A 24,279-nucleotide genomic window follows, 5' to 3' on the forward strand; every position below is an offset into this window, starting at 1 on the left:
AAGAAGAGTTAACCCCAACATATGAACTCTAGGTGATAATGATGTGTCAGTTTAGGTTCATCACTTTTAACAGATGTCCCACTCTGGTGGGGGATATTGGAATAGGGGAGGGGTAGGAGCAGGGGGTATGTAGGATATCTTTGAACCTTCCTCTCAGTTTCACTGTAAACTTAAAACTGCTCTTAAAAATTAGCCTTAAAAAAAGGAGAGTGGCTTAAAAAAAAAACCTTCCCTTTCAGTATGATGTTAATAATGTCCTTGTGAATAAACAACATAGCAAGAACTGATATTTCTAATCTTGTTTTGAACTCTTTGTTAGTCCCATTACAAAATAAAATCTGTAACCAACAAGTAATCATACCTGACAGAAGGCTGGCCTAAAATATTTGAAATTATCAAGACTACCTGAAGCATATCCACACATGTGCTGTGCTGTACTGTGCTTAGTTGCTCAGTCGTGTCCCACTCTTTGTGACCCCATGGACTGCAGCTCTCCAGGCTCCTCAGTCCATGGGGGTTCTCCAGGCAAGAATACTGGAATGGCTTGTCATGCCCTTCTGCAGAGGATCTTCCCAATCCAGGGATCAAACCCAGGTCTCCCACATTGTAGGCAGATTCTTTACTGTCTGAGCCACCAGGGAAGCCCAAGAATACTGGCTGGAGTGGGTAGCCTATCCCTTCTCTAGGGGATCTTCCCAACCCAGGATTGAACCGGACGTCTCCTGCCATTGCAGGTGTATTCTTTATTAGCTGAGCAATAAGAGAAGCCCATGTCCATACATATATGCATATATATTTATATTTTTTAAATGGTGAACTATGCTTAAGTATATATTGTGCTTTAAGATATTAACTGACAGACTGAAAATCAAGAAGACCAAAAGACCTATGCATTTAGGAAATGAAAGTAGATTCTAAATTGTTGGTTGGGATTGAAAAGTGAGTCTCCTGATTTAGTAGGTATAGCCAATGAAGTACTCCTTCCATCAGAATCAATTTAGCATTGGGATACACATTCTTCAGCAGTGAAAGCTATGAAAACCAAGTATTGAAGTAAATAGCAGTTACAATTAGATGTATTTCACTGTTTCCTGAAGGGCTTATGTGGTTGATAATCAGCAGAATTTGAGGACTGATTAGATGAGCTTTAAGGAGAACAAGAAATTGAAAAATCACTTGACAGTAGATGAAGAGGGGCTTTTCACCTCAGACAGTGACAGTAAGAAAAGGAGAGGAAAGAAGTGGATTCTGAAGACATTTCACTGATGGAAACCAGCAGACTTGATGTAATTACTATGTGTACACATGGCAATTATACCTCATCTGGAAAAAAAAGATGACTTGGTGATACCTGTGTTGGGGAAGAGATCAAAGATACCATGGGGCCATGACCTGGGTTCATCTTTCACTCTTCAAAATGCAGAGTGGGAAGTTTGTAAGTGACATTTGGAAATGTTGAGTTTGTGGGGCTGGCAGAACATTGACATGCAAGTGTCCAGGGTGGCCTCTTGGAATTGTGGGGCCTTGAGCTCAGGGGTGCTGTCAGTGTTAGTGACACAGATGAGGGAGTAACTGAGCTTCTGTTACTGCTTGATGGTAGTGGTCAGGTATTCATTTGTTCTTAATACTAGACCATGACTTTGCTTTTTATTTTGAACCATAAAGACGAGTAAAATTATATTTAAATATCTAACAGTTGGCCAGCAATTTTGTATATTTCAAGAAAGTAACACATAATTAGCATTTCTCTAGGAAATTCTGTGTAAGTTTTATTGAGAGTTTATAGAATTACATTGCAAGTTTCTAGAATAACCGTTGGAATAAGCTGTAAAGACTGAGCTCCATGTTTTCTTTCCTAAAAGAAAACAGTCATCCAACTCAGGCTCTCCTTTCTCTGTGTTTTAGGAGCAGCCTCTAAATAGCACTGCGGTTGTAGAGAATGATCTGTAGAAAACTATTGTTTAATGATTTTATTGTCTGCCCCTTTTCTACCTACTGGGAGTCAAGGTTTTCAGTAGAGATTACCATGTAATAATCAATCACTAAAGTATTTAAGTGTCTACCAGGTGCCTGTCTGTGAAGGCATATAAGCCTTTGAGGCACCAAATACCTTTGAGGATCTAAGCCTCTGCCACTGCACAGCTCTCCACAGTTGACTGGATTAAAAAGCAGAAGTTTACTGTACAAGATTTTTTTCATAACAAATAATATAGTCTCTCGAAAAATAAAAATTGTCATACACCTTAATGGTTAAGTTGGTTAAAGTGTATACAGAGGGTGCCTATTTAAAATGCCAGCCACAAGTCGCCAGTCCAGGTTCGATGCACGATACTGGATGCTTGGGGCTGGTACACTGGGACAACCCAGAGGGATGGTACGGGGAGGGAGGAGGGTGGAGGGTTCAGGATGGGGAACACATGTATACCTGTGGCGGATTCATGTTGATATATGGCAAAACCAATACAATATTGTAAAGTTAAAAAACTAAAAAGAAAAAATAAATGCCAGCCACTGAGATGAAGAAAAGAGTTAAGTTATTGTCAGCTTTGGTGGCATATGCAAGCATCTTATTTCCCGCCTTGTTTCCTAAAGTGATCAACCTTAGGACCTTCAGCCACTCAGAACAGTACACCCCACCATTGATTCTTACCTGGAAAGATACTCTTTAATGTTTTCTGAAAATTTGGTTAAGTGTTCAGGCTTTGTTTACTTTTTTTTTCCTACTTAAAACTCTTAGGGATTTGAAGGTTTTTCAATAACATCATCTGTAATTTTAGTCCTTGATCATGTAGGCAGGTTAAGGAAATGCCAGGCAGCACTTGAAAAATGATTAACCTTCTTGACACCATCCTTTGCTGTAGGACTTCCAGGAGGAAGTTAATACTTTCTTAGAAAAGAGATTAGGGTGTTGTGATTTTTCCTTTCTTCAATTGGGTCTTCTAAGTTGATTTAATAGTAGAACAAAAGTACATATAGGTTTATTAAAGTTAAAATGCCATTAAACTTTAAAATCTACTGTTTTGTATACTAAAAGTGTTGATTTGGTTTTATAGATGAGTACTTGAAAGCTACTACAAAGTCAGTAGACTGGAGCTAGTATTATAGGTCTGTCTCTTGTTGATCTTTCCAGAAGCAAAAAAGGGATAAATATACTGGACAGTTTTTAATGTTAACTTTGCAGTTACTGGTTCAGTTCAGTTTAGTCACTCATTCGTGTCTGACTCTTTGCATCTCCATGGACTGCAGCACACCAGGCTTCCCTGTCCATCACTGGAGTCTACTCAAACTCATGTCCATTACATCAGTGATGCCATTCAATCATCTCATCTTCTGTCGTCCCCTTCTCCTCCTGCCTTCAATCTTTCTCAGTATCAGGGTCCCTTCAAATGAGTCAGTTCTCCGCATCAGGTGGCCAAAGTATTGAGCTGCAGCTTCAGCATCAGTCCTTCCAGTGAATATTCAGGACTGATTTCCTTTAAAGTGGACTGCTTGATCTCCTTGTTGTCCAAGGGACTCTCAAGAGTCTTCTCCAACACCACAGTTCAAAAGCATCAATTCTTTGGCTCTCAGCTTTTCTTTATAGTACAACTCTTATATCCATACATGACTACTGGAAAAACCATAGCCTTGACTAGATGGACCTTTGTTGGCAAAGTAATGTCTCTGCTTTTTAAAATGCTGTCTAGGTTGGTCATAACTTTTCTTCCAAGGAGTAAGCGTCTTTTAATTTCATGGCTGCAGTCAACATCTGCAGTGATTTTGGAGCCCCCCCCAAAATGAAGTCTGTCGCTGTTTCCATTGTTTGCCCATCTATTTGCCATGAAGTGATGGGACCAGGTGCCATGATCTTAGTTTTCTGAATGTTGAGCTTTAAGCCAAATTTTTCACTCTCCTCTTTCACTTTCATCAAGAGGCTCTTTAGTTCTCCTTCACTTTCTACCATAATGGTGGTGTCATCTGCATATCTGAGGTTATTGATATTTCTCCCGGCAATCTTGATTCCAGCTTGTGCTTCATCCAGCCCAGCATTTCTCATGATATACTCTGCATATAAGTTAAATAAGCAGGGTGACAATATACAGCCTTGACGTACTCCTTTCCTCATTTGGGACCAGTCTGTTGTTCCATGTCCAGTTCTAACTGTTGCTTCCTGATCTGCATGCAGATTTCTCAGGAGGCAGGTCAGGTGGTCTGGTATTCCCATCTCTTGAAGAATTTTCCAGTTTGTTTTGATCCACACAGTCAAAGGCTTTGGCATAGTCAATAAAGCAGAAGTAGATGTTTTTGTGAAACTCTCTTGCTTTTTTGATGATCCAGTGGATGCTGGCAATTACTAAAAACACTTTAGTTAGTTTGTTGGGAAAATATGTTAGTAACACAGTTTCATGGCCTGGATAAGCTTTGTTATTTGTGAACTTGCATTTATTTACTTTTCATTTTTCAAATATGCCTGCCATTTACCTGGCACTCAAAAATACATGCGTGTTTAACTGGTGATTTGGGGCTCATTAAATTGAAATTGTGGTGGTGGACAAACCAGATAGGAAAAATATGTCTTATTCATCTTTGTGTCTCCAGTGTTTAGTACAGTCCCTGTTTGTTGTTTGTTGTACAGTTTCTGTTTGTTGAATTGAATTTAGCATTTTAGATAGTCTTCATGGATAGTGAGTTTCTCTCTTTTAGGTTACTAAGTTTAGTTTTTTAATATAACTATTTGAAATGTGTAGTCCTCTGATAGTGATGGTATTTGAATTTGCAATTTTATAAACCCACTTATCAAGGAACCTGAAGATAAAATCTTACGAGGCCAAATGAGAGAGGCTTCAGGATGTCACTGAGGGACTCTGGGGTGATAGGGTGGGTGAAGTTCAGGATGAAGAGAGAGACGGAGCCAGTGCATTCTCCTTGAAGTAGGGCGAAGTACCTGACTCTAGTCCTGATTTAGAAATGAGTTTCTGTTTGTTCCAGGCTGCCCTTGAAGTGTGCAAGACATTTTTACAGGAAGATAAAGGTGAAGGAGTCATCATGGTGACAGATCCTCCATTTGGTGGCTTGGTTGAACCTCTGGCTGTTACATTCAAGAAGTTAATTGCTATGTGGAAAGAAGGTCACAGCCAAGGTGTGTGATTTATTATTTACTGCAAAATAAACATGTATATGCATCTACTTCCTATCACATATTAGCAGACCTTAGTGAATCAGAGCACTGAAAAAATACACATGCCTTGAGTTCTCTTCTTTGTTGAAAAATAGGCTTATTTGATGATGACTTCATCATGATACACTTAGTTTTATTCTAATTATGTGTTTGAAAAATGGCTCATAAGTAAAATGTTTGATTTTGGTGGGCATAAGGAGGCATTATCCGTGAACATTTAACAGAATATCAGTGAACTCTTGTCACTTATTTACTATTTACTAAATGGGCACTATGTTCCAGATACTGTTTAGGTACTGGAAATGGAGTGGTAAATGGACACTCACCTCTGCCCTCATAGACCTTATATTTCATCTTCCAGAAGCCTTACCCACAACTCCAGAAGGGCACCTAGCCTCTGGGCCAAAGCTCTGAACTATGCACAGATTTGTTGGGGAAGGCTGGCCATCAAGTAGCCTAGCAGTCACACGTGGACACCTGACTCTAGAAATGGGTTAATGACTGGGGGATATTCAGCTTAAAGTGGCTTAGGACTTCAAAGTGTTTTATATAATTGCCTAATTAGTCAGTTTAATCATTTTTCAGTTTCCAGCCTGCAAATTGATAAATATAAGAGTGTCAGGAATTAAGTGATCAAGCCTCTCCATTAATTGTGCTATATAAATAGTGTGCTTTGGGGATAGGATGCAAATGAAATCTGAAAAGTGACTCATAGTGCTAAGTATCCTACTTATTTTTGGTTCTGAGGTCTACTTTTCAGAGTGGACAAGTCATTGTTGTTGGGGAAGCAGTAAAGAACCCTGTGGGCTTGAATTTGGTTCTACTGCTTATTAGCTGCATAAATTTGAACAAAGTGCTTAAATTTTGCAGCTTCGGTTTCCCCATCTATGATATGAGATTACTATATTAATATCTGACGCCAGGTGTTGGTAAAGAGATAACATGTAAAAAAGTTCCTAGCATTGTGCTCAGCCTGTATGAGGTGTTCTGTAAATAATAGCTATGTCCACTGTCTCTCATAAAAATTAATTTTGATGGAATTGTTCATAAGAATCTCCCATGATTCAGAAAAGATGTATCCACCCTGAAAGCTGGCATAGTGAGTTATGGCAGAGATAAGGATTCAAATCTAAGGCCTTCTGCCTTCTGGTCTAGGAATCCTTCCACTGTGTCACAACCACCTTTGTGCTTCATAGTGAAACTCATTTTTTATTTCTCACTTTTTAGGTAATATCTTTGCCTTTACCTAGACCACAGTGATATGCATATAAAGTTAACTTTTATATACATACCCCGTGTAGCTGTGGTTAAATAGACGAGAATGTTTCCATTGACTTTGGGGAAAAGTCAAGTTGTAAATGGTACTCCAGTAAATAGTCTCTCCTTTTGTATGATTTAAATGTATTGAAGGATTACAGTTTCTCCCAATACCATATTTTTTTCAGTAACAACTCTCTTCTTTATGTTTTCTCTGATATCAGTTTTTTCTTTTCTGTTTTTTTTTGTGATCCATTAGATAACAGTCAGAAAGAACTACCCATATTCTGGATTTTCCCCTATTTTTTTGAATCCCGAATTTGTCAGTTTTTCCCAAGCTTCTGCATGTTGGATTACCAGGTATAGTAAATATTCTGTTTTCTGGCATGGTTGGGAAGTGGATATTCTGCTTAAATAAATATTCTGGTAGGACTATCCATCAGTTTTAGTAAATGCAAACACTATAAGCTATATGAGACACTAAAACTCTATCATATGTAACTTAGTGCAGTGGTTCCTGGTGTCTGTAATCTCTAGGGTGCCTATTAAAAATATAGATTTTTAGGTACCAAAATAAGCCTACTAAATCAAAATCAGAGGGTAAAGCTGTAAGAAAAAATATTTTACCAAGCCTCCCAGGTAATTCTGAACTCAGCCAGGTTTTAAACTAAATGATCTAATGTTTCACATCACCAGGAGAGTGGGCAGCACCCCAGGATCATCATTATGAACATGGGATTTCTCCATTCAGAGGTGGTAGAGAAGTAAATCACTTTTTCTGGTGGGTGGAATGCCTTGTACACTTTACTTTGTTGTCCAGAGGATGCCAGGAGCTCCAAGGAGGGGTTTGCCCAAAGTCGTGTCAAAACAACTAGTGTTTCAGAGAAGTGAAGATGCTGAGGTGTGAGTGTGCTGATTCAGGGCACTGACCAGACCTTCTCTGTCACGTCCCTGCCGTTCAGCTCGTCTGCTTTAGTGTCCACTCTCCTGGATTCATTTCCTTGAGTTCTGAGTTTAACCCTGTTGTTGCCATCACAGTGTGTGGTCAGCAAGTGGGCACTGTTTCTTCTTCTGTAATGACATTTTTCTGTTTGAGTTTTCTGAGCAGTTGACTAGTCTCTGATCAAGGTTTTTCAGCCCCCAAACTGTAAAAGTCTTCACTAGTCATTCCAAGCCAGCAGTTGATTCTTTTCTTTTATTAATTGAAGCATAGTTCATTTACCATACTGTGTTACTTTCAGGTGTACAGCCTAGTGATTGTATTATATTATATAATTTATTATATAATATACATTATATTATATGCAGATTATATTATATTATATGCTATTACAAGATAATCGGAGAAGGCAATGGCACTCCAGTCCAGTACACTTGCCTGGAAAATCCCATGGATGGAGGAGCCTGGTGGGCTGCAGTCCATGGGGTCGCTAGGAGTCGGACACAACTGAGTGACTTCACTTTCTCTTTTCACTTTCATGCATTGGAGGAGGAAATGGCAACCCATTCCAGTATTCTTGCCTGGAGAATCCCAGGGATGGGGGAGCCTGGTGGGCTGCCATCTCTGGGGTCACACAGAGTCGGACACGACTGAAGTGACTTAGCATAGCATAGCATAGCATAGCATTACAAGATAATAGGTATAATTCCTGTAGCACTTGGCTCTAATCTTTGTACGTCCTGAAGATGTATACTATTATGAAAATTATTTAGAAATAATGTGAGAAACAGTGTTACTAAAAATGAGGGCACAGATCCTACCTGTAATTCTACTCCAAACAGCAAATATATTGTTGAAGTAGAGTTGACCCTTGAATAACCAGGGGGTTAGGGGTACAGTTGGAAATCAGTGTATAACTTATAATTAGCCCTCTGTATTTGAACTTTCTCCATATCTGTCGTTCCGCATCTGTGGATTCAGCCTAATTTGTTTTGATAGTATTTACTATTGAAAAAGATCCATGAATAAGTAGACCCACACAGTTCAAACTTGTTTGTTCAGGGGTCAACTGTATTCACTTCTAGTCTTCTCAGAAAATAGTTTTACATATTTGTAATCATAGCAGATGAATATGAATTCTGTTTCCTTCATGGTGCCTTATATAAATGTATGTTTTAAAATGTAGCTATATAATCTTATGCTTTATTATTTCATTAGCAGACTGTATTGTTATTCTCTCTTTTTTCAGACTTAAGAGGTTGCTTCCACCTTTAAACATCTTTTATTCATAGAATTTTTTAATATTATACATAACTCCCTTAAAATAAATTTCTAAAACTGAAATAGAGTTACAAAAGTTACATTGTCAAGTTTAATGGACATTTTCATGGCTGTTGAACCACATTAACAGATTCCTTTCCAAAACTGTGTAGCACAAGTCATTTTAACCTTGATTTCTTGAGCTCTGCTTTAGGCAAAATCTGTATCATAATTCTTCTCAAAGCTGGTTTACTTTCCTTTTTAGGGCATCCAGTTTTCTGTTGCTTATCTGAAGGATGCTTCTACTGTAATATGGACACTTGCAATGCAGAGATAGCTGACATATCCTAGAGATGTTAACTGAGCAAGCCATTTCTGGCTTCCAGGTACACCTGCTGCCTTTGACAGTGAATAATCATACAGTATAATGTTTGGCACATAGTAGGTGCCCTATACACATTGAGTGAGTAATTGAATGAAAAAGAGAATGAACTCTGGAGTTGAAAAGGAACTAGGTTTTAATCCTAGTTCTGGCACTTAATAACTAGGCCTACACATTTTATCTAACTCTCTGAAACTTATCTTGTTAAATGAGCATAGTAACAATATATCTGGCTCATAAGGTTTTAAGAATTACTTGAGATAATATCTTAAAAAGCTTAGCCTTGTCCCTGACCCACAGCAAATGTAGAATAAAGGTCATTGCTATAAGCATTGTTGAAACCATCTTGATACTGTCATCATTCAGATGGTCCCAGAGTCAGGGTAAAACTTTTCTTCAGGTCTCGTTTGTACAGCATCTGAGACATTAAAATTGTGAAACACATCATTCCTCAGAAAACTTTCATCCACATTTTGTTGTTGTTCAGTCACTAGGTCATATCTGACTTTTTGCAACCCCATAGATTGCAGCGTGCCAGGCTTCCGTGTCCTTTGCTATCTCCTCGAGTTTGCTCAAACTTATTTCCATTTTTTCACTGTGGGCAAGAGTTTGAAATGGTGAGGAGGCAGAAGAAGGCAAATCCAGGATAAGGCAGATGCCAGCAATTAATGTGGATTAACCAGTTATTGTTTGTTTAGACAGGCTGTGTTACTACCAAAGAACTTTTACAAATGTTGGAGTTTTAGTTTTGAGAACTAGTTCCAAGGTCCAAGTTTACTGAAAGTAGTTATATAACTCAGTGCATTGGGGGAAAAGGTTCTAATTAGATCATGTATATCAGACAGGGTGAAAGCAGTGTTTTCAATTAGAGAGAAAGCCAACTTTTGAGAAGAATTAGAATAAAACTATAAAACAAAACAAATCTTCATTTTTTTGTGATTCCTACTAAAGATAAGAACTACTGCCCCATTACATGCTCACTGGGAGAAGATTTTGCCAGATCTCCTGGGGCGAATGTAAACCTCGTTTATTGTACTTCACCTTTGATGGTTTTTCTGTTTTTTGTTTTTGTTTTGAGACTTTCTCTAGACTTATTATTATCCTTTCCAAACCTTTTGCATTCTTTTTTTTCTATTGTTACTTTAGCTTCATTTTGTGGTAATTTTTTCCCTTTTATATTAAACTGCCTTCATCAATTGAAAAATTTTCAAGTTTCCTCTCCTCCTTCACAGATCTTTTCCCATAGACGTTGATTAGGCTTTCTTTCTGACTTGGTCTGAGATAATTATATGCCCCCAAACCACAATACAGTAAAAAAAAAAACACACACACACACAAAATCTCTTTTTTCAGAAATACTTTTTAGGTTAGGCAGAAATGCTGCAAATCTTCATAAAATATAAATCATGTAGAATCTTCAGTGATAAAGTACTTGATGAATACAGAATAAATAGTTATCTAAGACCTAGAAAGGAAGGATTTGGTAATGAAAAGAAATTCTGATTTAGAGTCAGAAGTTTGAGTCCTAGCACTGCCTTTTAGAAGCTATTTAATCTTGAGGGAAGTTACTTTATCTTTCCAGGTCTCTGTTTCCTTACCTGTAAAATAAAATAATTGAACCAGAAAAGGGATGGCAGATAAGTTTTACTTTTAGATGTAAGCCTGATGAATTGTCAGTGACTTCCTGGAGAATTTGTTGAGAATACCATACTCAGTGGCAGAAAGTAGTGAGATTGATTAGTCATGTCTGCCACAGGGTCAGGGTCAGAGAGTGGTAGATTCGGGTCCTGTATTTACCATATCTGAGCTGGATCATCTCACTTCCCTTCCACCTGGAACATGCTATAATCTCTTGTTTCTACTTAGTCTGGGACATTTATCTGGATTGTTAAAAGTAGAGATCTTTGCTTTTCTGGTTTTTTTTTAAAGCTATCATTTAAAAAAATCATCCCATTAGAAAACAGTTTTTCGAGGCTGATTTCATGTTAAGAAATGAAGACACTTTGACAGGAATTTCTGAGAAATGATTGTAAATTATAAGGTGACAAGAAATTCTCAAAACTCAATATATAGTAAACATAAAACATTTAATGGATTTGAAGTGATGAATAACACACAAACATGTCTGTGTATGTCTCTGTATATATCTATATGTATCTATACATATGATATTTAAAATAAGAGGTTACATGGAATAAGGTTTTTAACCTTTTAGAAGTTCTTTAATCTTGAGGGAAGTCACTTTATCTTTCCAGGTCTCTGTTTCCTTACCTGTAAAATAAAATAATTGAACCAAAAAAAGGATGGCAGATAAGTTTTACTTTTAAACTTAAGCCTGATGAATATATTACATATGTAATATATATGTAAAAAACCGTATTGCTATGGCAGAAGTTGAGTGATGGAGCTGAAGAGTTCACTTGGGATCTTTTGAATATAATGAAATTAAACAACATACTTTAGGGAGTTCTGAAAATACAAGTATGTACTGTTTTTATTTAATCTTTATTTCCCAGCATGACATTTCAAGCATAGTAGGTGCAGAGTAATTGTCGACTTGAATGTCTTGGTTTCCATAGAACTAGTTTCAGTCTTGTGTTGCAGAAGACATTTGCTTATAGATAAAATTAAAAGTTAGGAATTGCAGATATTTTGTACTTTCCCTCATTTCTATACAGTACTTCATCACATTAATCAGTTCCATGGGAGAAATTTTCTATTTGAAAATGCCTCTCATCATCATTGTGAGTGAAATGTCAGGGATAATGATGGGAAAATGGTGTATCAGCTCTACCACTAGTGATATGCAATTTGCAAAATTGTGTTTGCTTTACAGCACTTCCATAGGAGGTTTATTTGTGTGGATGAAGCTATGAAATATGGATGTATGTTAGAGGTACATTAATTTACCCTAGCAGCATGCATTTTACATACCATATGTTTATAGTTAATTAGCACAACAAACCCACATTTAAAAATAATAATAATCTCAATTAGGTTATGCAAAATCAAGTAATCAACCACCTTCCTGACACACACATTCTCTGACTCCTTGGGTAATCATAAAGAAATTGTTCTTTTCCCCCCTCTCTTCCATCTGCTATCTATTCTATTGCATGGAATATTCCATTTACTTAAAGTCTTTCTAAGGTACTCTTTTCCAGCATTTGAAAATCTTCATAAGATTCTCTTGGAAAGAATTTTTTTTCTTATGACACTCATAAATGTTCAGAATATCTTTGTTGGATTTAATAAGGTGCCATATATTTATTGAGTACATTGAGGAAGTGCGTTAGGGAAAAATTATGAATTTAAACCATTTTAAAAGAAAACTACTTAAAGTACTGTTTTAAGGTGATTGAAGTAAAGTCTGCTTTTGTGTCTTAGCCTCTAATAGGTAACATATATTCATAGAATTTTAAAGTTGGAAACAAGCATAGCTTTAGCATAGGCTAACTTCCCAATATAATAATCCTCTCCACTAAATTCATGACAAGCAGCCATCTAGCCTCACTTGAATGCTTTCAGTGAGCAAAGTCCTACAGCCTTACAAGGCAACTCAATTTATTTAATAGCTCTAATCATTAGAAAATTTTCCCATATGGAGATAAAATATGCTCCCTATTAACTTATAACCATTGGTCCTACTTCTCTTTTCCAAAGCAATGAAGGAGAAGTCTAATTTCTATTCCACATGACACTCCTTCAGTTATAAAATAGCCATCAGATCCTCCCAGTCTTCTCTTTTCTGAATAAACACCCCCAGTCTGTAAAACTGTAAGTCCTATTTATCCTCATTACTTTCAGTAGAAATGAACTGGCTTTATTAATGTCTCTCTTAAAATGTAGCAACTGAATGCAGAGCTTTGAAAGTGATCTAACCTCTTCTCCTTTCCTTGTTAATGATACTGTAGTTGTTATACTCCTGAGCAATCCAGCTGTAGGCCCACACCTACTCTTACATGCTTACTCTAGACTGTGGACTCACTACGCTGACCTGTGTATGCTCACCATGCAGGACACCCTAGGGCTTTTTTCCTCACTGTCTCTCATTTAGTTGGGTCTCCTCACCTTGTACTTTTCTTTCCCCCCACTGCTGAAGCTTGTTAATCAGTCTTCCTAGATTTGTTCCCCTGTACATCTAGCCAGCAGTGCTACGGCCATGGGAGAACCTAGGAGTCTCCCATTAAAGGCCTCTCTTTCCATTGTGCTCAGTGCTTCCAGTTCAGTCAGTTCAGTCGCTCAGTCGTGTCTGACTCTGCGACCCCATGGACTGTAGCACGCCAGGCTTCCCTGTCCTTCACTATCTTCCAGAGCTTGCTCAAACTCATGTCCATTGAGTCGGTGATGCCATCCAACCATCTCATCCTCTGTCGTCCCCTTTTCCTCCTGCCTTCAATCTTTCCCAGCATCAGGCCATAAGGGTCTTTTCCAGTGAGTCAGTTCTTCACATCAGGTGGCCAAAGTTTTGGACACTTTGACAGGAATTTCTGAGATGCCTTATGCCTTATATTTTTGCAGTTCTCTCATTAAATAGCTAGCTTGTGAGTTCTGTTGTAAATTCTTAAGTGTAATCTTATGTAGAATCTATGCAATTTATTACTTGAAGGTTGGGATCTATCTTATAAAAATCTCATAATACTCTTGTGGGTGATCTAAAGCAGTGTTTCTCAAACTTTAGTGTGTGAAGAGGGCTTGTTAAAAATACAGATTGCTAAGCCCCACCCCCAGAGTTTGTGTTTTTAGGTCCTAGGTGGGACAAGAAATTGCATTTCTAACATGATCCCAGGTGATGCTGATATTGCTGATCCAGACACCACACTTTGAGAGTTAATGATCTGAAGAAAGATGGACTTAGTGGCTAGGTGGAATTCACGGCAGTTTTAAAACCAAACTGAGAATGTTTATGGTTGATAGGCTGGAGGAGGAGACGGGAGCCAGAAGCTGATAGGAATCATGCTTGTTGGTTTCAGTTTACTTTCCAGATAATCTGTAGAAAGGGAAAGTTGAGTTAGGGATATTAAGGAGAGAGGTGAATGCTTGAAGTAGTCGTTGTGGGGAGAACTGTAGTTGATTTCCCTCTGTGTCTCCATCCTTCTAGCGCCAACATATGCCAGGTCCTGAATTCAGTGTTTTACATACACTGGCTCATTTAACTTTCACAGCAACTCTAAGTTAAGTGTTAGTAACCTCCTTTTCCAGATGAAAATGATGCAGGCTTGCCTGCAGTCATATAACAAGTGAGCGGCAGAGCCACTGCCTGGCCTCGACCTGGCTCTGTCAGAAAGTGACGGTGGAGGGCCAAACCAAGGTGGCACTGAGCCTCAGGGAGCTGAAAACTGACATGCAGTGAATGCAGCCTGAAAAACCCTAACCAAGCTGGCACAGACCATCAAAGGTGGAATTTTTTAACCCCCAAAGCTAAATTCTTAATTATGTAATAGCACTTCTTGCAGAGTCTGTTGCGTTGGATACAAGATTAGAGTTCTTCTCTTAATCCCAGGTAACATGAATTTGTCGTAACAAATTTTAACTTTTTTATAATAAAATTTTACTCTCATGGAGTCCTCTCTGAATCTGTTGACTAATAAATAAATTCTTGCTTTTAAGAACTTATTGTCAAATGCTCTGATTTAATTTGTATCTTGGCATCAGTTTGTTCACTTATTGGTTAAAGAGTCTTAACAAATGTTGACTCAGTTGAGGAATTTTTATTTTAATTTTTTTTTTTTTTTACTTTCTAGGTAGATTATGATAATCATGCACTTTATAAACATGGAAAGACGGGACGGAAACAGTCTCCTGTGCGTATTTTCACGAATATCCCACCTAACAAAATAATCCTTCCTATTGAAGAAGGGTACAGGTAGGATCATAGAGGGACCTTGAAATACATGAGTCACTGAAAATGAAGTTCCATATATCTGACACAAAAATGCCTTTCATATTGACTCATGTAGTACTTTTATTATTGTTAAATGTGGCCTAAAATGTTGTATTGAATTTAATTTGAATTATACCGAGTTTTTGTAACATGCCTTGTGAACTTTTATCTACCTTGTGAATCTCAATAGGTATAAATATATGCAGCTCATTTCATCGAGTCTTTCTTTTCTCCTTAGATTTTGCCCACTGTGTCAACGATATGTTTCTCTAGAGAATCAACACTGTGAACACTGTAATTCTTGTACATCCAAGGTATAGTTTTCTTTAGAATGTGTTTTTACTCAAATATGTTAGTTTTATTTTAGTTCACTAGTTTCATTACATTTGCTTAATGCTATTTTTTTAATATTGTAATTCATATTACTGTATTAATGCCAAAGAATGTTCAAACTACTATACAGTTGTGTTCATTTCGCATGCTAGCAAGGTTATGCTCAAAATCCTTCAAGCTAGGCTTCGGCAATATGTGAACCAAGAATTTCCAGATGTGCAAGCCGGGTTGAGAAAAGCCAGAAGAACCAGAGATCAAATTGCCAATATTCATTGGGTCATGGAGAAAGCAAGAGAATTCCAGAGAAACATCTACTTCTGCTTCATTGATTATGCTAAAGCCTTTGACTGTGTGGATCACAACAAACTGTGGGAAATTCTTAAAGAGATGCAAGTACCAGACCACTTTATATGTCTCCTAAGGAACCTATATGCGGGTCAAGAAGCAACGGTTAGAACTTAATATGGAACAATGGACTGGTTCAAAATTGGGAAAGGAGTACATCAAGACTGTATATTGTCACACTGCTTATTTAACTTACAGGCAGAGTACATCATGTGAAATGCTAAGCTGGATGACTCACAAGCTGGAATCAAGATTGCCAAGGGAAATATCAACAGCCTCAGATATGCACATGATACTACTCTCATGGCAGAAAGTGAAGAGGAACTAAAGAGCCTCTAAAGAGGAGAGTGAAAAAACTGGCTTGAAACTCAACATTCAAAAATCTAAGATCATGAAATCCAGTCCCATCACTTCATGGCAAATAGATTGGGAAAAAGTAGAAGCAGTGACGGATTTTATTTTCTTGGGCTCCAAAATCACTGCAGATGGTGACTGCAGCCATGAAATTAAAAGACATTTGCTTCTTGGAAGGAAAGCTATGATAAACCTAAATAGCATAATAAAAAGCAAAGACATCCCTTTGCTGACAAAGTCCATATAGTCAAAGCTATGGTTTTTTCAGTAGTCATGTACGGGTGTGAATGTTGAATCATAAAGAAAGCTGAGCTTCAAAGACTGATGCTTTTGAATAGTAGTGTTGGAGAAGACTCTTGAGAGTTCCTTGACCAGCAAGGAGATCAAATCAGTCAATCCTAAGGAAATCAACCCTGAATATTCATTGAAAAGTCTGTTGCTGAAGCTCTAATACTTTGGCCACCTAATGCAAAGAGCTGACTCATTGGAAAAGACCGTGATGCTTGGGAAAGATAGAAGGCAAAAGGAGAAGGAGGCAGCAGAGAATGACATGGTTGTATAGCATCACCAACTCAATGGACATGAATTTGAGCAAACTCTGAGAGATAGTGGAGAACAGAGGAGCCTGCAGTCCATGGGATCGCAAAGCACTGGGCACGGCTTAGCAATTGAACAACAACAAGTTAGTGAATTATTGTTTATTAGTTATATTTTAATACAGTACCTTTCTCTAATCATAAAGTACTGCAGGCTTTTAAAAATATTTAGTTGCCTTCATTATCATTAATAATTTTTGAGTTATTTTTATATAGTACTGTGTGACTGCTAAAATTATTAGTGTTTCAAATAAGGCACTAAATGAGGACTAAATTTTGTTGAGGGCAAAATTGTTTCAAATAAGGCATTGAATTATTAGATACCAATCACTGTTCTGATGAAGCAGCAGTTAATAACAGGACTTTTTATGTGCCAGGCCCTGTCTTAAGTGCTGTACATGGACTGAGTCATTTACTCCTCACACAGCACTAGTAGACAGGGCTTTTCACGGGTGGAGAGGGACTGCAGAGGACACGCCTCCTAGTGACATTGTTAGGGAGGCAGGATCACCCTTGGGATATTCTGTTATTTTAACTAAATCCAGTCAAAAAGAACATGTGAAGTTTAGTTGGCTGATAAGCACATACTATTCTCTAAAGGAAAGGCTATATTTTTATAACTATTGGAAAGTACATTTTTTATAACTTTATAATTGTATTACTGGTTATACTGGTTTTTTACTATGGTAGCATTGATTATATTTATTTCCAATTAGTTTAGAAAGTGTCTGTATTCTTCATTAAAAAAAAATTATGCCCAAATCATACAAATTACAAAATGAGAAAAAAAAAGAAACAATTTTTTTAATTTAGAGATGCACACATAAGTGGAAAAGATAAAAACAAGGAAGTGAGCATCAGAAAAGCTAGGATAGGTGCTTCTCAGTGGGGAAGGAGGAATGCTGGACTAGAAAGGGGCATTTGGGGAAGTGTCTAGGGGACTGATGGTATTCTGTCTCTTGACTTATTGGGTTCTTCAGTGTTCACTTTATAATACTCACTAAACTGGATGTATGCATTTCATGTACTTTTTAAGGTATGTTTTATTTCATAGTTTTTAAATTACCCAGATAGTAACCTCCATCCTTCTAAATTACATTTTCTCAAATATGAATGTTATTAAGGATTATGTCAGATAGACTATAAAAACTATGAGTCATTAATTCTCTTGAAATTTTCTTTGAGTCCTTCTTCATGCAGTTTGGGTTGATTTATCTGGAGTGGACTTTCAAGATCATTTAAATAAATCCCCCAGTTTTAGTGTTAAGAAATCTGGGGCATTTGAGTTGAGTGGAGAAATGCATAAATTAAAATCAAAGTATTTAATTGTAAAGCTCAGGAAAGTGAGAAATAAGGAATGAATAATTTACATAGCTTTTAATAAGCCATTTTAATTTTTAATTATCAGACTTGATTCTTAATGACAAATTAATCATAATTTAAAAATTGTTTTTGTAGGATGGCAGGAAATGGAACCATTGCTTTCTCTGCAAAAAGTGTGTAAAGCCTTGTAAGTATTTAGACTTAGTGTTTGACTTCCTATGAAAACATTTGGGTTTTTCTTCATCTAAATGGAATTTTTATTTAACTGTATTGACAAAAGAAAAAAATTAATATAGAGACTTACATTAATTTACTTTCTTTTTAATTTTTACACTTATTAAAATGAACTTTCTCTTCTTCAGAGAGAGAGATGACTTTACCTTGTTTGGTTTGGCTTATTTTAGTAGGATTTTGTATTGTTCAGCCAGTCCCCATTGTATCAGTGGTTTGTGACTCATTGCAGAAGGGTGGAATTTGTTGCCACGTATCAGAAAGAAGTTAGCTGGTTTATGTGGGATTCCAATCTCTTAACCTTGGCCTCTTTAGCCAAACTATAATTAGCTAGGCAAAGCGATCACAATATTTGAAGTAAACACTATTCATACTTACTCATCATAAAGATTAATCTAATGAAAAATTCTATTAAATGAACCTCTTCTAAAACCTAATTTTTTATTTTACAGCCTGGATCCACTGTAGCATTTGCAATCACTGTGCTCTTCCAGACCATTCTTGCAAGGGCCCTAAAGACGGCTGCTTTATTTGTGGTGAATTAGATCATAAACGGAGTGCTTGTCCTAACATCTCTACATCTAAGAAAGTTAACAAGTTAGTTGAATTCCTTTATTTACTAGAAAAAATTTTTCTTGTGTACAGAACAATCCACAAAAGTGTGCAATACCTGAAGGACCCATAAGTGCTAAATTAATTGTTGCTTTCAGTGTCAGGCATTGTTTGCATAGATGGGGAGGAAGGGTATCAAGGTGAGTCAGAGAGTTTAAGATTTTACAGGCAAGACCAGTAAATAACCAAAATATAAGGTAGAAAATGACTGACTAACTTTCCTGTATGTGTATGTAATATAGTAGTTACAATTCAGAGCAACATTATACCAATGACAGTAGTTGATTTAGAAATATTATTGGTATTTCAAATGGGCTGACTTGTGATTACATTTTTTTCTTTTTAAACTAAAGGGATGACATGTATTGATTGAATCCTCTTGTTTTGCTGATGTGAAAACCAGATATCTAAGTTTAATATTACATTAAAATTGAGATCAGGATAAAAATTTTGAGCAATCATATAACTTGTGATAAAAAAACATCTTTTAGTATTAGAAGTGTTAGGTTGGTGCAGAAGTAATTGCGGTCTTGCATTGTTGAATTTTGCCATTTGATACTGGAATACATTCTTAAATAGATGTTACTTTATACATCCTTTTAATGCACATTTCTTTTCTTTTTTGCTAATGAGTTATTGTTTATTTTATATTTATTTTAGACTATAGAAATGATATTAGACAAAAAAACAAATTTGAGCAATTCTTTTATTCGAGGTCAAAATGGGTTGTAAAGCAGCAGAGACAACTCACAACATTAACAATGCATTTGACCCAGGAACTGCTAGCATACATACAGTGCAGTGGTGGTTCAAGAAGTTTTGTAAAGGAGACAAGAGCCTTGAAGATGAGGAGTGTAATACAGCTGGTCATAGGAAGTTGACAACGACCAATTGAGAGCCATCATTGAAGCTGATCCCCTTACAGAGAAGTTGCTGAAGAACTCAACATTGACCATCCTATGGTCGTTTGACATTTCAAGCAAATTGGAAAGGTGAAAAAGCTCAATAAATGGTTGCTTCATGAGCTGACAAAAAATAAAAAAAGTAATTGTTTTGAAGTGTCATCTCTTATTCTCGGAGAAGGCACTGGTGACCCACTCCAGTACTCTTGCCTGGAAAATCCCGTGGCTGGAGGAGCCTGGTAGGCTGAAGTCCATGGGGTCGCTAAGAGTCGGACACGACTGAGCGACTTCACTTTCACTTTTCACTTTCATGCATTGGAGAAGGAAATGGCAACCCACTCCAGTGTTCTTGCCTGGAGAATCCCAGGGATGGAGGAGCCTGGTGGGCTGCCGTCTATGGGGTTGCACAGAGTCGGACACGACCGACGCGACTTAGCAGCAGCAGTTTCTCTTATTCTGTGTAGCATTTCTTGATTGGATTGTAATGTGTGATGAAAAGTAGACTTTATATGACAGCTGTCAATGACCAGCTCAGTGGTTGGACCAAGGACAAACTCCAGTGTACTTCCCAAGGCCAAACTAATACCATAAAAGGTCATGGTCACTGTTTGGTGGTCTGCTACCTGTCTGATCCACTACAGCTCTCTGAAGCCTGCTGACACCATTACATCTGAGAAGTATGCTCAGCAAATCGATGAGATGCACCAAAAATTGCAATGCCTGCAGTCAGTATTGGTCAACAGAATGGGCCCAATTCTCCACAACATCGCCTGACCGCGTCACACAGCTGCTTCAAAAGTTGAATGAATTGGACTACAAAGTTTTGCCTCTTCCACCATATTCACCTGACCTCTCGCCAACCAACTACCACATCTTCAAGCATCTCAACAACTTTTTGCAGGGAAAATGCTTCCACAACCAGCAGGCAGCAGAAAACGCTTTCCAAGAGTTGGTCAAATCCTGAAGCACAGATTTTTATGCTACAGGGATAAACAAACTTATTTCTCACTGGCAAATATGTGTTGATTGTAATGGTTCCTATTTTGATTAATAAAGATGTGTTTGAGTCTAGCTATAATAATTTAAAATTCATGGTCCAAAACAATTACTTTTGTACCAACCTGAATACTTGATGCTTTACTAACTACTTACAATTGTATTCTTTTCCATCTGTTTTTATTTTTTTGGTCAGTAGAAATTTTTTTCCATTAAAGCCCAGCCATTTGAATTCTGCCTACTATTTAAACTACCTTTTCCACTGAAAAGTGAAAATGAGAGTGTCAGTAACTTAGTCGTGTCTGACTCTTTGCGACCCCATGGACTGTAGCCTGCCAGGCTCCTCTGTCCATGGAATTCTCTAGGCAAGAATACTGGAGTGGGTGGCCATTTCTTTCTCCAAGGGATCTTCCCAACCCAGGGGTCAAACCTGAGTCACTTGCATTGGAAGCAGATTCTTTACCATTGGAGCCACTAGGGAAGCCCATATTGAATCTACTTTAAATAATTTAATTTATTTATTTATTAAATAATTTAAATAAATTTAAATAATTATTCCCACTAAGTAATAAAGGGTAGAAGTGGTATTATAAAAATTAATTAAAGAGGTATATTGAGTCTTAGAAAATACTTCTCCTTATAAACCTTTAAGAATAGAATACAATCTCATAAAGTAGGGGTGATCTAGGGGTGTTTTACTATTTACAGTTTAATTCTAGTTGCAAACAGGAGTTGGTATCATGCTCAGCCTTTGATCCTGTGATTTTATGATACATGGAAACTGAATTTGCATTTTGGTAATACACTGTAGGCTCTTCCTTGGTTCTTAAATAGCTCTGACTAGTCTATTTGTTAGTAATATATTGTTTTCATTGAGGAAAATCATGTAGTATCTTTCAGTACTAGATTTTATCCATTTTAATTTAAGACCAAATCTTTTAGGACGTGGTATACCTGATAATTCTTGAATAATATCACCTTCTCTTAGAGAAGACATCTAAATTGTTAATGGTTATTTTCAGATATTGCTTTCAAAAAGTTTTTACAATGAATTGACAAGGCATGAACTTTTTACAATAGTAAAAAATAATTTTTATGCTTTTTTTTTAAGCCTATATGGCATAAAAGGTCTTTTCATCTTGTATGTTTCATAGTTGTCTTATGTTACTTTAGTTTTCCTTAGTGTTAGTTTTTGTTTGGTTATGAACTAGAATGATGCTGGCTCCCTCTTGTGGTTAGAGCTCGTTTTATCAGTCACATAAATACTTGTAATTTAGAGGACAAATATCAATACCAGGTCAATTTAATTTTAAGTCAAAATAAATCAGCCAGTTGATTTATACTCAGTTTATCACTGTTTAAAGACTCTACCTCTGGAACATTTTGTTTATTCATATTACAAATGAGTATTTTCTTTCTGTTTTTGTTTACCATATCTTCTAGTGAAATCTGGTTCATGTTTAGTTCTTATCAGTGGATAAGCCAAAGAAAATTTGTTTGAATTTTGTATACAGGCATGCATAATAACATCATTGATTTTGCCATCAAGAGATTATACGTCATCACATTTGCTAAATCATAACTTTCCAGGACATTTTCCTACTTTAAAATAAATGGCTAGAAAAAAAGGAGACTTTTATAACATGCACAAAACAGAACGATGATGACTGTTTTGTTTTATTTTGAACTTAAAAGATACCCTAGTGCAAAATCTAAACACTTTGGAAAAATATTAAATTACCAAGCAAAATTCTGAATAGTAGTCATGTGGAGCTACTAATAATAGCTAGTATTTATTTAGGAGTTACTATATGCTGAGCATTTTATATACCTGAATAATTTATAGTAGTGTATGTAGTATCAAGGTAAAATTAAGAGCACAGTTCCCTGAATCATGCTGGTTCTGCCACTTCCTCATAGATGATTTCTTAGCCTCAGTTTCTTTCCCTAAAAAAGAAAAAGTGAGGAGAAGGAAAGGGAAGGGTGATGTCTGTCTGTCTTGTCTGTCTCCCAGCTCCTTGAAGTCAGGTGTGCCCATTCATGTTTGTATTCCCAACACTTAACATGTATACTGAGGGAACCAAAAGAGAGGCTGGGTTTGTCCACTAGGAGATTATAGACTGTATATGAAGCTGCTTTCCCAGATTTTGGTCCTGGGAAGATCAAGAAGCTTTCCCCTAGGACTTGTGGTGGTTTATAAGAAGGAGTCTAACAGTTGATATTGCTGGGCAGCCTTGGAAGTTTCCAGGTTTGCCAGTGCTGGCAGCCCCAGCCCACCCCTTTGTTCATGATATAATAAATGGCATGATTCTGCTAGCTTGGAGAAAGTGAATGAACAGACCAGTAATCTTTCTCAGCTATAGATTGCCTGTAACTTAGTTCAGAGAGCACCTGAAACAAAGGATCTGTTTTTGTTTTCTGGTATGATTTAATATTTTTTAGAGATTGACTTTCAGCTTATTCATTTTGAAGCTAGTCTTCAAGAGACCACTAAATGTGGACTTCCTGTATGGCACTTGTCAGGCTTTTAGGATACTGAGGAAAGGAAAATTATGACTATAAGATGAGCTTCTGTAAGCCTTTTCAGAGCTGCAGCATTCTTCTACCATTGCTAACTGTCAGTGTATCGGTCTTTTTCTGAAATATGTAATTCAGGGATTTGGAGATAGAAGTGCTGAGTTGAGCGGTACAGATGTACAAGGGGAAAAAAAAAAAACCCTCCCAACTCATTGGCTTGACTATTTACCTCTGTGGTGTATTCGTCCTGAATAGATTGTTCTAAATCTGTAGTAACCATCTTTCAAAGAAATTTCTTCTCTAAAACATTTTGCTTGGTCAGGACTCTATCTCCTTGTTACTGTGGTCAGGATTCTGAGGATTTATACTTATAATACAGTAAATTCTTTCCCTTCTGTTTTCTTATTTGGTTAGCTAGTTAATTAAACTTCAACATAATTACATAATTCACTGTGCTCATTCTCCAAAATAATTTAGCACCTTGTTTTTCAGAGCTGTCAGAAAGCAGAAGCAAAGAAAAAGCAATAAGATGAAAATGGAGACCACTAAAGGACAATCCATGAATCATACATCTGCTACAAGGAAGAAGAAAAGGAGAGAAAGAACCCATCAATATCTTTGCTCTTAAATGTCCAGTGACTGGAGAATAAGAAAGATTTATAGTGCAACCTTTGATGCCATTTTCTGAAAGTGCCATGTTGGACTTAAATTCTGTTGCTTTCAAAGGTATGCACCTTTCTAAGCTTGAAAATAAGGAGGTGGTATTTTGCTGGTTTATAGACACCCCCCCTTTATACCCTCCTCCCCCGCCCCACACACACACTGCAGCCCCTCTGGAGACCTGCGCTGACTCACTAGCTTTTGGTGCTTTTTTTCTCTCTTTACATCTCTTCCAGTCATACTGTTTTAGCCTCTTTTATCTGAAAAATGGGCACAGAGCATTCTTTTGCAGAAAGAAAGAAAAAAATAAGAATGAAAACCTGAGGTTTTGTTTACATTGAACATAGGAATATGTTGCTAGATATTTTAAATTAAATATTAAAATATTGTACAGTGGCTTAAATCTCACTTGTAAAGAGAAATACAGTGTACAGTTGTTTTTTTTAAGACAGAATCTGAAGATGGAAAGAATTTTGACAAAGGCAGTCTAAAACAATTATGATTATGGTTATATTAATATTAAATATTT

The 24,279-nt window shown here is 36.9% G+C and overlaps 1 protein-coding gene across 5 annotated transcripts in view; it reads left to right on the top strand.

Annotated features, from left to right (window-relative positions):
• The window catches only part of ZCCHC4 (zinc finger CCHC-type containing 4), a 50,624-nt gene extending 26,420 nt beyond the window's left edge, over positions 1–24,204 (top strand). For 3 of the 5 annotated variants that reach the window (XM_005897085.2, XM_070372227.1, XM_070372229.1), the window contains 7 exons: positions 4,969–5,119; positions 6,675–6,775; positions 14,742–14,863; positions 15,120–15,195; positions 17,968–18,019; positions 18,516–18,660; positions 23,583–24,204. In XM_005897085.2, coding sequence (XP_005897147.2) covers positions 4,969–5,119; positions 6,675–6,775; positions 14,742–14,863; positions 15,120–15,195; positions 17,968–18,019; positions 18,516–18,660; positions 23,583–23,718 — 783 coding nt within the window. In that variant the 3' untranslated portion in view covers positions 23,719–24,204. Of the gene's footprint in view, positions 1–4,968; positions 5,120–6,674; positions 6,776–8,880; positions 9,002–14,741; positions 14,864–15,119; positions 15,196–17,967; positions 18,020–18,515; positions 18,661–23,582 lie in introns of those variants that run through there. The other 2 variants (XM_070372228.1, XM_070372230.1) reach the window with 2 other exon arrangements.
• The last annotated feature ends 75 nt before the right edge of the window (positions 24,205–24,279 follow it).

This window comes from Bos mutus, chromosome 6 (assembly GCF_027580195.1).
Source record: "Bos mutus isolate GX-2022 chromosome 6, NWIPB_WYAK_1.1, whole genome shotgun sequence".
Lineage (NCBI taxonomy): Eukaryota > Metazoa > Chordata > Mammalia > Artiodactyla > Bovidae > Bos > Bos mutus.